The sequence below is a fragment of the Erythrolamprus reginae genome, chromosome 2, assembly GCF_031021105.1.
Source record: "Erythrolamprus reginae isolate rEryReg1 chromosome 2, rEryReg1.hap1, whole genome shotgun sequence".
Lineage (NCBI taxonomy): Eukaryota > Metazoa > Chordata > Lepidosauria > Squamata > Dipsadidae > Erythrolamprus > Erythrolamprus reginae.
The window spans coordinates 100,932,033-100,946,336 of NC_091951.1; the positions used below are offsets into that span (position 1 = coordinate 100,932,033).

The following is a 14,304-nucleotide window of genomic DNA, read 5'->3' on the forward strand; positions in this document are numbered from 1 at the left end:
CACAGAAATGTTTTCAGCACAGCTGTTACATTTGGTTTTACGTCTGGTTCTCTAGCGGAGTTGCGTGGAGGCTTTTATCTTTTAAAAAAATATTTTTTTAATTATTTTCTCCACATTTTCATACACATACATCAATACAGATACCTTAAGAATAATACACACATTTTCCAATCAAAATTCCTGTATATTGATATAGAAACTTTTGCCTCTCATTTGGAAACCAAGGACCAGGGTATGGAGGAAGAATGGGGAGGCACACGCTGCAAGATGCTTGAAGTCTAGTGTGAAGTTTGCACAGTCTGTGGCGATTTGGGGAGCCGTGTCCACTGGGCTTCATTAAATCCAGGGTCAACACAACTGTCTACCAGGAGATTTTGGAGCACTTCATGCTTCCTTCCGCACCAAGTTTTATGGGGATGCTGACTCCATTTTCCAGCAGGACTTGGCATCTGCCCACAGTTCCAAAAGCACCAAAACCTGGTTCAATGCCCGTGGGATTACTGTGCTTGACTGGCCAGCAAACCTGCCTGACCTGAACCCCATTGAGAATCTATGGGGCATTGCCAAGAGAAAGATGAGAGACATGAGACTAAACAATGCAGAAGAGCTTAAGGCCACTATTGAAGTTTCCTGTTCTGCCATAACACTTCAACAGTGCCACAGGCTGATTGATAGCTTCCATGCCACACCACATTGAGACAGTAATTGCTGCAGAAGGGGCCCAAACCAAGTTTCTGAGTACATGTGCATGCGTATACTTTTCAGAGGTCCAATATTGTTCTATGTACAATCCTTGTTTTATTGATCACATGTAATATTCTAATCTTCTGAGATGGTGGATTTGAGCTGTATCACAATTATGACAAATGGCTTGAACTATCTTGCTTTGCATGTAATGAGTCTCTCTCATATACCGGTACTACTTTTCACCTTTTAAGTTGCATTACTGAAATAAATGAACTTCGGCACAATATTCTATTTTTTTTCACCTGTAGTCTCGCTGCTATTGATCAGTCTGTTTCTTTCTTTTCTCCACAATCCCCTCTCTATCTACCTTCTCCTCTTTCTGGATGGGTGTCAACAGACTCAAACTCAACCCTGATAAGACGGAGTGGCTGTGGGTTTTGCCTCCCAAGGACAATTCCATCTGTCTATCCATCACCCTGGGGGGGGATTATTGACCCCCTCGGAGAGGGTCCGCAACTTGGGTGTCCTCCTTGATCCACAGCTCACATTAGAGAAACATCTTTCAGCTGTGGCGAGGGGGGCGTTTGCCCAGGTTCACCTGGTACACCAGTTGTGGCCCTATTTGGACCGGGAGTCACTGCTCACAGTCACTCATGCCCTCATTACCTCGAGGCTCGACTACTGTAACACTCTCTACATGGGGCTACCTTTGAAGAGTGTTCAGAAACTTCAGATCGTGCAGAATGCAGCTGCGAGAGCAATCATGGGCTTTCCAAAATATGCCCATGTTACCCCAACACTCTGCAGTCTGCATTGGTTGCCGATCAGTTTCCGGTCACAATTCAAAGTGTTGGTCATCACCAATAAAGACCTTCATGGTACCGGACCAGGGTATCTACGAGACCGCCTTCTGCCGCATGAATCCCAGTGACCGGTTAGGTCCCACAGAGATGGTCTCCTCCGGGTCCTGTCAATTAAATAATGTCGTTTGGCAGGACCCAGAGGAAGAGCCTTCTCTGTGGTGGCTCCAACCCTCTGGAACCAGTTCCCTCCAGAGATTAGAACTGCCCCCACCCTCCTTGCCTTTCGTAAACTCCTTAAAACCCACCTCTGTCGTCAGGCGTGGGGGAACTGAAACATCTCCCCCTGCCTATGTAGTTCTTTGTGTATGATATGACTGTATGTATGTTTTTAATATATATATATATATATATATATATTGGGGTTTCTTGTTTTTTAGACTTTTTAAATGCATTATTGTTATTTTAGATTCTAACATTTAGATTTGTCATTATATATTGTTTTTATCATTACTATAAGCCGCCCCGAGTCTACGGAGAGGGGCTGTATACAAATCTAATAAATAATAATAATAATAATCATCATCATCATCATCATCATCATCTACCTTCTTTTTCCTTCTCTCCCCCTGCCTACCTCCCTTTTCTATGTTTCTATGTTTCTATGTTTCTATGTTTCTCAATGTTATAACTGGCTTTAGTCAAACCGTAGCTTGCTCAAACTGTGCTCTAGCTCAGGGGTCTCCAACCTTGGCAACTTTAAGCCTGGTGGACTTCAGCTCCCAGAATTCCCCAGCCAAGCAAAGCTTCAAGACTCCTGCTCTAGCTCCTATCTGAGCCCTGGGCTAGCAAATACACCCCGTCGCTCTATTCCCCATCATAGGCCGCTTCCATAGGGATTCTATGTGTCCCATGTATCCCTCCAGATTTTTCTTTCTCCCAACACTTTCTCATTTTACTTACTGGTACAGTGATCTTGTCTGTTGCTTTCACATTGAGCAGGATAACTTTTGTTCGCTGAAAATAAAGTGCAAAGCGGAAGTACTTTAATAATGATATGCCAACATGGTGATCATACTTTGGTTTCAATCTGGTTGATGAATAAGTTGTACTTACTTGCTGTCAATCTCATTGCTTTTTAGAGTGAGATGGGCAGCATATAAATTTCATAAATAAATAAACACAGAAAAACATAGAAATCATATCAATATACTGGTAGTCCTCCACAGTTGATTTAGTGAGTGTTTACAGTTATAACAGCGCTGAAAAAAAATGACTTATGACGGTTTTTCACACACTCCCCCTAGGCCTTTAAAATTTTATGCATGGTATGTCTGTATGTATGATTGGTTTTTATATAATGGGTTTTTAACTGTTTTTAGTATTGGATTATTGTTATACACTGTTTTATTACTGTTGTTAGCTGCCCCGAGCCTGCGGAGAGGGGCGGCATACAAATCCAATAAATAAATAAAATAAAATAAATAAATAAAGTCAATGGGGAAGCCAGATTCGTTTAACAACTGTGCTACTAACTTAACGACTACAATGATTCACTTAAAAACTGTGGCAAGAAAAGTTGTAAAATGGAGCATAATTCACTTAACAAATGTCCCATTTAGCAAAAGAAATGTTGGGCTCAATCGTGGTTGTAAGTCAAGCACTACCTGTATTAATAAAAGCTGTTCATGCCCATCCTTGGGGCACTCAAAATTGCTGCCATAGACACATTCTTCCTCAGCTGAAGCTTCTGGGTCCCCTTCTGTGGTACGTTGAGCAAAGTCAACTTACCACAAGTCATGTCCCCCAAAAAGGTGCTTTATTCCAAATGGCAACTGGACTTTCTTTGTTTCTTTTCCTTTGAAAATGTTTTGCTTCTCATCCAAGGAGCTTCTTTAGTTCTATTAGGGTGAATAGGAGATTGCCTCCAACAAATTTAGGACAAGGGATGTACCAGCACTCATGATTTACAGCCTGATTATCAAAACAACAGAAGAAACTTCTTGGATGAGAAGCAAAATGTTTTCAAAGGGAAAAAAAACCTAAGGAAGTCCAGTTGCCATTTGGAAAAAAACACCTGTGGAACAACTATGATGATTGAATGGATGATTGAAAATCTTCATAGACATTCACCAAAATCAGGGGTGGATTCTAACTTACCTCGCTGCCGGTTTGTTTCCTCCTGTGGGACATGGCCATACCTCCTGGCCATGCAATGCCGAAAAAATGCCCCTCTCCCCCCAAAAAGCCCAAAACAAGATAGCAACACATATGCAGTGCCAGAAAATCAGCTTCTACGCAGGCACAGAAGAAAGAAACCCCGTGGAAAAAATGCAAATGAATGAATGAATGAATTCATTTTTTAAAATTCCCCAAAATAGATGGTGCCCACGGACCGGCACTGACCGAACCAGTTCTGTGATGTCATCATGATGTCACTAGTGATTTGCTACCAGTTGGGGCAAACCAGTCCGAATTGGGAGGAACCCACCTCTGATCGAAATGTCTTCTCCCAAACAGTCTTGACCGAAGGTAGGCCCTTCTATGACACATAGATTTCCACTCCCAGAATTCCTGAGCTAGCATGATTGGCTCAGGAATTCTGGGAGTTGAAGTCCACAAGTCACAGAAGAGCCAATTTTGCCTACCCCTGGTCTTTACCAAACAAGAGAACATAGATCTAGTTCATATCTGGTGACATTTGCAATCTGAAGCACCATGTCAATTTTTTCACATCTGCTTCTAAGTAATCGAATAGGTTCACTCTCTGAACATCTCCGCAGGATTTGTCCCATGTTTGACACCCAATTGAGAATAGATCTGAATGATTTTATCTGCCAGATGCATAGAAAATTACTCTGTGTGGCCTTGGAAGTAGACCTCTGCCCTCCTCCCCTTTCCTAGAAGGGTCTGGGTAATCTTAAACAGGGCAGCCAGGTGCCTTCTGCAGTTGTTCAATAAGAATGAAGAAGTATTGACACTTTGCTGCTCTTGTTGCCACAAACGATGCCTTAATTGCTGTTCTAAATTGTTCTGTCTGGGTGCCCCCAGACTTCAACACCAACTGAAAAAAGCAGCCAGACACGCTGGTAAAAGCAAAGGCACTTTATAGTTTGAAAAATAAACACAGAGAAAAACCTGTTCTTCCCAACAGACAGGCTATGAGGCTTCACAGCAGAGTCCTGACGGGCAGACAATACAGCAGACTTCTTGCTGGCACACACACCACTGTAGAGAATAAGACCCACGCCTTCCCCCCCAAGGTTTCAGCCTTCAAGGCCACAAGCCAGAATCAGAGACACCAAAGATCACAGCCAGGTCCCAGGACTCCCAAAGATAATACTCCACAATACAGGAAGGGTGGGTCTGCCTTTTCAGCCTTTCTGGGGAGAACCACACCCAAACCCAGCTGTTGCCTATTTAGGGCTGGAAATACCTGGCTAATTGTCCCCTTCGTTGTGCTGCTCTTCTCTGCCTGAGATCGAGGATGGCTTGTGCATTTTCATCTAAGGACTCCAGGCTGCTTGCTGGGGAGAGCTCCACCCCGGGGGACTCAGGCTGTTCTCCTTCTCCCTCGGCCTGATATTCCTCCTCCCCGTCTGCCTGGGCCTCCTCCTCCTGTTCCTCATCCTCCCCCTCTGAGCATGGAGCCGGCAGAGGTTCAGCCGTTCCCTGAAGAGCCTCAGACGGAATCACAACATAAATCATACATGTCAGATTCATAGGCCATTTCACCCCCAGGTAGCACTTTAGACATCCCTTGATTCTTTTTAACACCCTCAACTCTTCCATGAACCATGGACAATATAGGGAGTAATGGACCAAAGGAGGTCACACAGATGTGATGCTGATAAAGTTCTGTCTGTCTCCTTATATAACCTAATTCACATGCAGTACTAAGTCAGAACAGACAAATTACATTATAACTTGAAATGATAAATGAACCAGACCACATCTCTTATTAATACTTCTTCTCCAAGGACAGATTAGTTGAGATGCCTCATTTATGAATCATTTACATCCCTATCCACAGTCTATTACTCCCTTCCCTTTTCTGCAAATGATTCCAGATATAGTAGGTCTAATAAATCAATTATGCTCTGATTTATTTAAGCCAGTAGTTTTCTTTCAGTCCAGATTTTGCAGACAAATGAAAGCAGCAAACTCCAATAACTCCAGATGTCCATGTGCCACCTCTATGTTGGCGGAGGCAGGCAGGATTCACTTGAGTACCATTTGTTGGGGGTCAAGGGAAAGGGAGGGTTTTGCCTTCTCTTTCTGATCAAGATCCCCATGGACAATTGGTGGGCCACTGTGGGACACAGAATGCTGGAGTCGATGGGCTTTGGCCTGATTCAGCATGGCTCTTCTTATGTTCTTAATAACTAATTACTAATATGTTATTTCTACTTTGTTTACAGCTCTTCCTATAAATAAGAAAAATTGTACAGTATGGATAAAGAATAGAATGGAATTTAATGGGGTGGAATGGAATGGAATGGAATGGAATAGAATAGAATTATTTATTTGGCAAATCTGATTGGACACACAAGGAATTTGCCTTTGGTGCAAATGCGTAACTTAAACCCTTGTTATTATTCAGGGATACAACTTCCAAAATCTCAAAATGGCCTGGGAAACAGAGAAAGAGAAGACCAAAACATCTGCAAGACATTATGCTCCCAGTTTACACCATATAGTGTATAAAATACTGTAATCTACAATTTTAAGATCTGTGGACTTTAATTCCTAGAAGTCCCCAGCTAGCATGCTCACACATCGTACGGTGGCCCAGACTGAGAAACATTGGTCTACAATATATAGAGGATAAGCTGAGATACTATAATGTTTCTTGGATGTTTGTGCTGAAAGTCTCTGACCCAGATTGGGATGGGACAAGGGAGTTGTTGATGATGGGGGAGTTATTGATGATGATGTTCATCAGTTGAGCGAGATGCTGTTGATGATTTATTTATTTATTTATTTTATTTATTAGATTTGTATGCCGCCCCTCTCCGTAAATGTTCATCTGGTTACAAATGAAAAATTAAATATTGTGAGAGTGAGAGTAACCTAGTAGAAAAAGAGTCAAGAAGTCCAACCAGGAACACAAAAGCAGAAGCAGCAAAGAAAAGAAATTGAAAACACAACCTAAGATAACAACATGTTAAAAGAATACTTTGAATTCTGAAGTATACCTCTACAGAGAGTGGTCATAGGGAGATGCTAGTGCTTAAGATAAAGTAAATATGGAGATCAATAATAAACAAATATATTGAAGACTGAGACTAGAAAAGTATGAAAACATAATAACATTTAAATCCCAGTGTAGATAAAGAACCCATAGAAATACTTTTATTAGTAAAGTATTAATTCCTGAACGAGTTGAAGGCATTTATAATTTATAATTTCTTTCTCTCTTTTTTTGGCAATCTTTCCTTTTTTTCTAGAACAAGTCTCCACCAGTCATTGAAGAAAGATTCAAAAAAGCAACCAACAGTCTAAATTTTTAGTACCTTGGGTCTTAATTGATTCTGGGTCAATCGGATTACTTCCCATTCAGTAGAAGATCTTGTGAAAACACCATTAAAAAAAGGGGGAGGAAGAACGATACGTGTGGGAGATAAATACTGTACTCTCTTTCCCCCAAAATAAGACATCTCCTGATAATAAACCCAGTTGGGCTTCTAAGTGCACAGCAATAAGGCCAAGCACTTATTTCAGGGTACAAAAAAATATAAGACAGTCTTATTTTCAGGGAAACATGGTAATTTTAGCCCAATCATCTTAATATCTATTTTGGGCAAATTGCAGGCAATGGTAGTCCAAGAAAAAAAAGATGAATATTAATCAAGTAAACAATGCATTTTAATTTAAATGAGGCAAAGGAACACACAGTGGAGTAAACTCTTAATTACACAAATGCACTGGTGGTATCTGAGCTGTCTGTAAATAACAAGGTAAATGTACTTAGGGTTAGTATTGGGTGAACCCAACGAAGTTCGGGTTCAGCACCTGAATTTTTTAAAAAATTCGGGTTCGGCACCTGAACCCGAACTTTTGCGAAAATTCGGGTTCAGGTTCGGTATGCCGAACCGTGCAAAGTTCGGTACGAACCCGAACTTTGCAGGTTCGGTTCGGCCAACACTACTTAGGGTCATAACCGAGAATTTATATAAAAGGGACAAATTCCACATCAGGCATATTAGAAAGGGGTTGTAAATAAAAACTGCAAAGAGAATAATGTCCTTAAATAAATATATGGTATAAATGTACATAATTCTGGCACATTTGAAAAAGGATATACAGTAATAGAGCTGCAAAAAGGGCAGCTCAAATGATCAGGGAGCCTGAATGTTTTTCTTGCACGAAAAAAAAATTGAACATCTGAAGCGTTTTAGCTCAGAATAGGATGACTTGGATATAATCAAAGTATGTGACTCCATGCATGACCTAGAGAAAAACAATGGACATTTTTCTCTCCTCTCAGAACATTAGGATCAGAGGTCATCCAATTAATTTGGATGGGATGTATTTTAGAACAAAAGAAATCACACTGTAGTTAATTTGTGGAATTCATTCCTTCATTATCTGATAATAAGTCTCTAATTCCGATAGCTTTAAAGGGGTTGGATGAATTCATGAAAGATCTATTGAAGTGTTTCGGGCTAACATGAGTTAATATCTAATTCAGGGGCAGTTAAAAGCAAATGCAGATGTATGGACAGAGTTGTGGAAAATTCAGAAGTATGAAGCACAAGGAGAAGAAACCATTTTGTTGTAAGAAAGAGGGATCCCTAAAAATAAGAAAGCAAAGGTGTTTATAGGAGTTGATAGCTACCCTATTTGTTTCACATCCTGTAGTTCTCAACTTCTATAAATTGACCCAGACTGGAACCTGCAACAATATCCAACTTTTGGGGGAGTTAGAAAGGTCTTGTCCATGTACTGTACTTCAGGTTTTTTTTTCTTTTAATCCTTTTATTGCAATGTTATAATTTACCTTGGTACAATGTATTCTTTCAATGCAATAAAATTTATGCAATATATTATTAAACATGCCATTATTTATAAAGTTGTAAATATTGAAAATAAATGACTTGCATATAGCTACATCTTGACATAGGATATACCAGTATTAGCATGCTGAACACTAGTATTTTTCTCCATCTGCTCTTGTCACAATCTCAGTTTCCCTCTGCCTTTTTTATTTCCCCTGTGGTCTCCTTTTTACAAATTGACTGATTCCACTCACTCTCTGAAGCCAAGTCCCTTCTTTGCTCTGAGGGGGACAGCTAAATAGATCCTGTCAATGGCATCTCCTACTGAATTGCTACTGTATATGAGGAATAGAACAATTGAGCGGTGGTTTTTTTTTTTTAAAGGCATGTAACTTTTCACGAGCCAATGTTCACCCTCCCTTACTTTATTAAATTATGAAAATGGGGTTTACAGTATACTGAATATACAGTGTTCCCTTGATTTTCGCGGGTTCGAACTTCACAAATAGCCTATACCACGGTTAAAAAAAAATTTAAATAAAAAACACTTCACGGGTTTTTTTTCTATACCACGTTTTTTCCCGCCCAATGACATCATACGTCATCGCCAAACTAATAATTTTTGCAAATAAATAACAAAAAACATAATTATTGTTAATAAATAATTATGTTTATAAATATCAAGATCACTAAGTGTCTTATTCAATGGTGAGTACCAGTAATAATGGTGAGTAAATGGTTGTTAAGGGAATGGGAAATGGTAATTTAGGGGTTTAAAGTGTTAAGGGATGGCTTGTAATACTGTCCATAGCCAAAAATGGTGTATTTACTTCCGCATCTTTACTTCGCGGAAATTTGACTTTCGCAGACGGTCATCTCTTTCCTATGTTTCCATTACATTACAGGGATAGTTAAGAAGCAACAACAACAACAAAAAGCATAGTAATGCTAGAAATAATGCAAGATCTTTAACACAATGCTCATGTTTCTGATTTACACAGCTACAAAGGAAAGATTGAGAAAGCCACATTTGCAATACAAGTAGTCCTTATTTAGCAACTTGTTTGCGGTTATGACAGTGACAAAAAATAAATTCCTTTTTGACCAATCCTTACATTAATGATTTTTGCAGGTCCGTAAAGGAAAGGAAGCTGAAGTTAGATATTAAATACAATTGCGTTTTCACTTAACAATAATTTCACTTAATGACTGAATTGGCGCTCCCAATTGTGACCCCTTGCTCAGAAGATGGTTGACAGAGTTGTCATCCCACTTTGCCCATCCCTAGTTATTTCTCTTCATATCTTTACCTCATAATCCACAGGTTGCTTCAGTGTCACGTTGCCTGTTGTACTTTCAACTGAGAAGTAGTAAGCATTTTCACCCTCAATGCTATAGTATATTGTATCATTGTCAGCATCAATTGCCACCAGCTGAAAAACCCAGGTGCCTGCAATGAAAAACGAGGACCAGAAGCAGAGAAGGTGAGAGGAAAGAACCAGAGAGATACCTGGTTTTAAAGGAATCCTTATGGCCAGGGACTTCCACCCCCACCCCCCAATCCCCTAGTCATCTCCCTAAAATCACACCTTTTGAAAGAAACCTGAATAGTTTCTGGATTCCTATTTTATTTTATTTTTTTAAGTAATATAGCCACCCATCTCATAAAATAGTGACTCTACTTATGGCATACAGCAAAACTAAAACAATAGCTAAAACCATTAACCAAAATCATTAAATAGTTTTTTAATATTAAAAACTATAAAAACAGAACCAAAATAATGACTAGTAGATGTAGAGGTATTAATAATAACAAAGCCATCTCATTACTTCACCCATCCCCTGGGCTGCCCAGATCCACAGAATAGAATAGAATAGAATAGAATAGAATAGAACAGAACAGAACAGAATAGAATTCTTTATTGGCCAAGTGTGATTGGACACACAAGGAATTTGTCTTTGGTGTGTATGCTCTCAGTGTACATAAAATAAAAAGATACGTTTGACAAGAATCATGAGGTACAACACTTAATGATTGTCATAGGGGTCAAATAAGCAATCAGGAAACAATCAATATTAATATAAATCATAAGGATACAAGCAACAAGTTACAGTCATGTATGTAACCTTACCATGTCTTCTTATCATAATCCTCTTACCATGTCCTCAGTATGCATAGGCTTATAGCTCCTCCATCATTACAACCTCTAGCTAAAATGATGGGAGTCACTGTCTGTCTCATGTATAGGTCTTAACCTAGGAAGGCTACGAAAAATACCATTGACAAATATAGAAATACTGGCTTTCATTTTTTGCATTCCAAACAAAGCTTTCTCCGTCACTAACCTATAGGTGTGTCCTCTGGCAACTCAAAGACTCTGCTCATGTTGAACCTTGGGGATGTGTTTGCGGATGCTGCATGAAAGAAAGTCAGCTGAAATTACGATTTTATGAGCAAAAGACAATCCCCACCCAAGCACACCAACCAATCTTCTAACTCTTCCTTCATATGAATTGCCTCATAATATCTTCCGCCATAGTTCTTAATATTTTCCAAAACTCAACAGATTTACATCTAATGGACTTAATGCAGGGGTGAAATTTAAAAAAAAATTCTTACCAGTTCTGTAGGCGTGGCTTGGTGGACATGGCAGGGGAAGGATATTGCAAAATCCCCATTCCCACCAGAAGTGGTATTTGCCAGTTCTCAGAACTACTCAAAATTTCCGCTATTGGTTCTGTAGAACCTGTCAGAACCTGCTGAATTTCACCTCTGACTTAATGATACCCTTAACAGGGTGCCCAGAACAATCATGGTCTAGTCTTAGCAGGTAAGACCCTGGAAAATGTATAGTTCCATCGATCTCCCCTCAATTCAAGAGAAAATGAACACCAAGATACCTTGCTGATTTATTGTATGTTTACTTCAGTGTAAATCCTATTGCAATATACGGAATTATACTGCTGATTGTAACTCTCACATGAAGATGTTCTTCTATTCAGAGTTAAGACTCAGTAATTAGAATTAGAATAACAGAGTTGGAAGGGACCTTGGAGGTCTTCTAGTCCAACCCCCTGTATAGGCAGGAAAGCCTATACCACTTCAGACAAATGGTTATCCAGCATCTTCTTAAAAACTTCCAGTGTTGGAGCATTCACAATTTCTGGAGGCAAGTTTCCATAATGGCAACAATTGGCAGGCGAAAGCCTCTAACTCCACATGATGTGCACCGGACTGGTCCACGTGATTGCACTTGTGGGTGTGGGGATATGAGATGAAGATGCCCGAGGCAATATATTTCCCCATGATGGGATGGGCGCAATGCCAGTGTATTGGAATGGATGAAACGTAACCAACAAGGCTCTGCTAATAAATTAAACTTTTTGTGTGAGAATTGGAGTAGATTCTGATTTATTTCTCAGATGCTATTTGGGGCGTTAACAACAATATTATATCTGCCCTAATTTACTTGAATTTATTTTATTTTTAAATTTTTTAAATTTTATTTATTTATTTTATTTATTTATTTATTTATTTAGTTATTTTATTTGTCAAACATGTATAGGATAGTAGTTTGTATAAACATAACATAAGTAAAAAGTAATGATAAAAGAGGACAATAGGATAGTAGGACAGGGACAATAGGCACAATGGTGCGCTTATGCACGCCTCTTATTTCTAATTCTAATTCACCCTGTTTATTCCTCATACTCTGTGCATTGGTGTATAGACATTTGAATACATTTTGATTGACCCTGTGTTTACTGTCTACATCAGTGTTTCCCAACCTTGGCCACTTGAAGATATCTGGACTTCAACTCCCAGAATTCCCCAGCCAGCATTTGCTGGCTGGGAAATTCTGGGAGTTGAAGTCCAGATATCTTCAAGTGGCCAAGGTTGGGAAACACTGGTCTACATAACCTGTGTTGTGCCTGACTGGCCCTACTCTTTTGCCACCTGTTTGACAAGTGCACATGGAATGGCAGTCACTTAAATGCTTGCTTTTGCTTGAAAACAAGGTTGATAAATTTACCGGCACAAACATCTGTTACGTTCACTTATACCCCTATTAGTTTTAGATTACTGGGGACAGATGTCTCAACGAGCATGAACTGGCACAGAAGTGGGGGAGGAATTTTTTCTACAGAAAATCTTACCTAAGGTCAGAAATAGAGAGAAAACTATCCATGAAAGCCAGAGCATCCTGCCGAGCCAAGGAGATCTGCAAATACAACAGAAAGGAAGGATTAACTATCGTGAAGATAAAACTGCTCATCCTGCGCAGGGCCTGGTTGTTTGTAAGATCACGTTCGTTGCTGAGACTGACTGTCCTTGGAAAGCAGGAATTGTGTTCCTTTAAAAAAATATTATCACAATGAAAAGGCAACAGAGAATTCTATGCAATGTAGATTTACTCATATGTTGTGTTTTATGGCTTTATTATGTCTCTCAAGTATCATATAAAAACATATGTTCTCTGGGTGGAGTGGCTAGATAAATGCTAAATTGCATTAGCAACAAAAGCTTCCTATCTCTAATAATGTTTTATGGCATTACAAGCAAACAGCTGGGGTGGTGCAGCAGGTAGAGTGCTGTATTGCAGGCCACTGAAGCTGATCTGAAGGTCAGCGGTTCAAATCTCATCACCGGCTCAAGGTTGACTCAGCCTTCCATCCTTCCAAGGTGGGTAAAATGAGGACCTGGATTGTGGGGGCAAGAGGCTGGCTCTGTTAAAAAGTGCTATTGCTAACATGTTGTAAGCCGCCCTGAGTCTAAGAAGAAGGGCGGCATAAAAATTGAATGAATGAATGAATGAATGAATGAATGAATGAATGAATGAATGAAGCAAGACACTCTATGTCTATCACAGAATTTCAATATGCCCTATTATCAAACTGCCTAAGATAACCAGAAAAAACATGTTATGACATAAGGAGCATATTGTGCAAGCCGAAGAAAGAAGACTAATTTACTAATTATCCACATAGACCCAGAAGAAATGGGATGGCAAAGGGAAAAACTCAATGTAAAAATAGAACACAGAGAGAGGAAATGCCGTTCGTCAAAATTTATCAAGGAATAACCTCTAGAAAAGTAAAACATTAAATAAATACTTCTGAAGCAGTGGAAATTTGGAGTTGAAAAGTATTGAGACGCCAGACCAAGTGCTAAACAGTGGTTCCCTTTATTCAGCTCTTTCTGCAAGTGACAATCAGCTGGGAACTCACCAGCCGGCAATGAGAAACTCGGCTCTATTTATACTCTTAAGGCTCGCGCCAAAAGAGCTGTCCTGCGTCTGAGCCAATCAGACGCCACCAAGCATTTCCAATCTGCCTGGTAACAGCATTCACCTCAGGCAACTATTTACATGGCATATTAACATACTCAACACCCCTCCCTCCTTAGTCAAGTGCCAACTGTCCATCAGTTGAGCCATGTGATGAAGTCCTCCAATCGAGTGGGTCTGCGCGAGGCTCGCTCAGACCTGCGCAGATCAGTCGAGTCTGGGACTTCGTTGGTGGAGGTTGGCTCTCTGTCGGATCCGGAGCCTGGCTGGGCCCGAGTGGGGGCTCCGGCCTGCAGCGATGTCCGGATGGAAGCTGAATCGACGTCGGAGGAAGATGATGGTGGTTCGTTGGTGTCGCGGAGACGTTCCAGCCTTGGTAAGCCCAAATCTACATCCAATAATTCGGGTTGTGCATAAGAGTCTGCTTTGGGGGAAGAGGTTACAATGGCGGTTTGCGTATTTTCAGAGTTAATCCGCCCTCTTAAGTAATCAATGTGCCGTTTCCAAACACGGCCATCCTCTAATTGT

At 40.2% G+C, this 14,304-nt stretch overlaps 1 protein-coding gene across 2 annotated transcripts in view; it reads right to left on the reverse strand.

Moving 5' to 3' along the window:
• CDHR2 (cadherin related family member 2) overlaps positions 1 to 14,304 on the reverse strand; it is a 69,095-nt gene that overhangs the window by 45,218 nt on the left and 9,573 nt on the right. For both annotated transcript variants that reach the window (XM_070738964.1, XM_070738965.1), the window contains 4 exons: positions 12,647 to 12,711; positions 10,835 to 10,903; positions 9,799 to 9,938; positions 2,451 to 2,504 (listed from right to left, as the gene is read on the reverse strand). In XM_070738964.1, the coding sequence (XP_070595065.1) occupies positions 2,451 to 2,504; positions 9,799 to 9,938; positions 10,835 to 10,903; positions 12,647 to 12,711 (328 nt within the window). The remainder of the gene's footprint in view (positions 1 to 2,450; positions 2,505 to 9,798; positions 9,939 to 10,834; positions 10,904 to 12,646; positions 12,712 to 14,304) is intronic.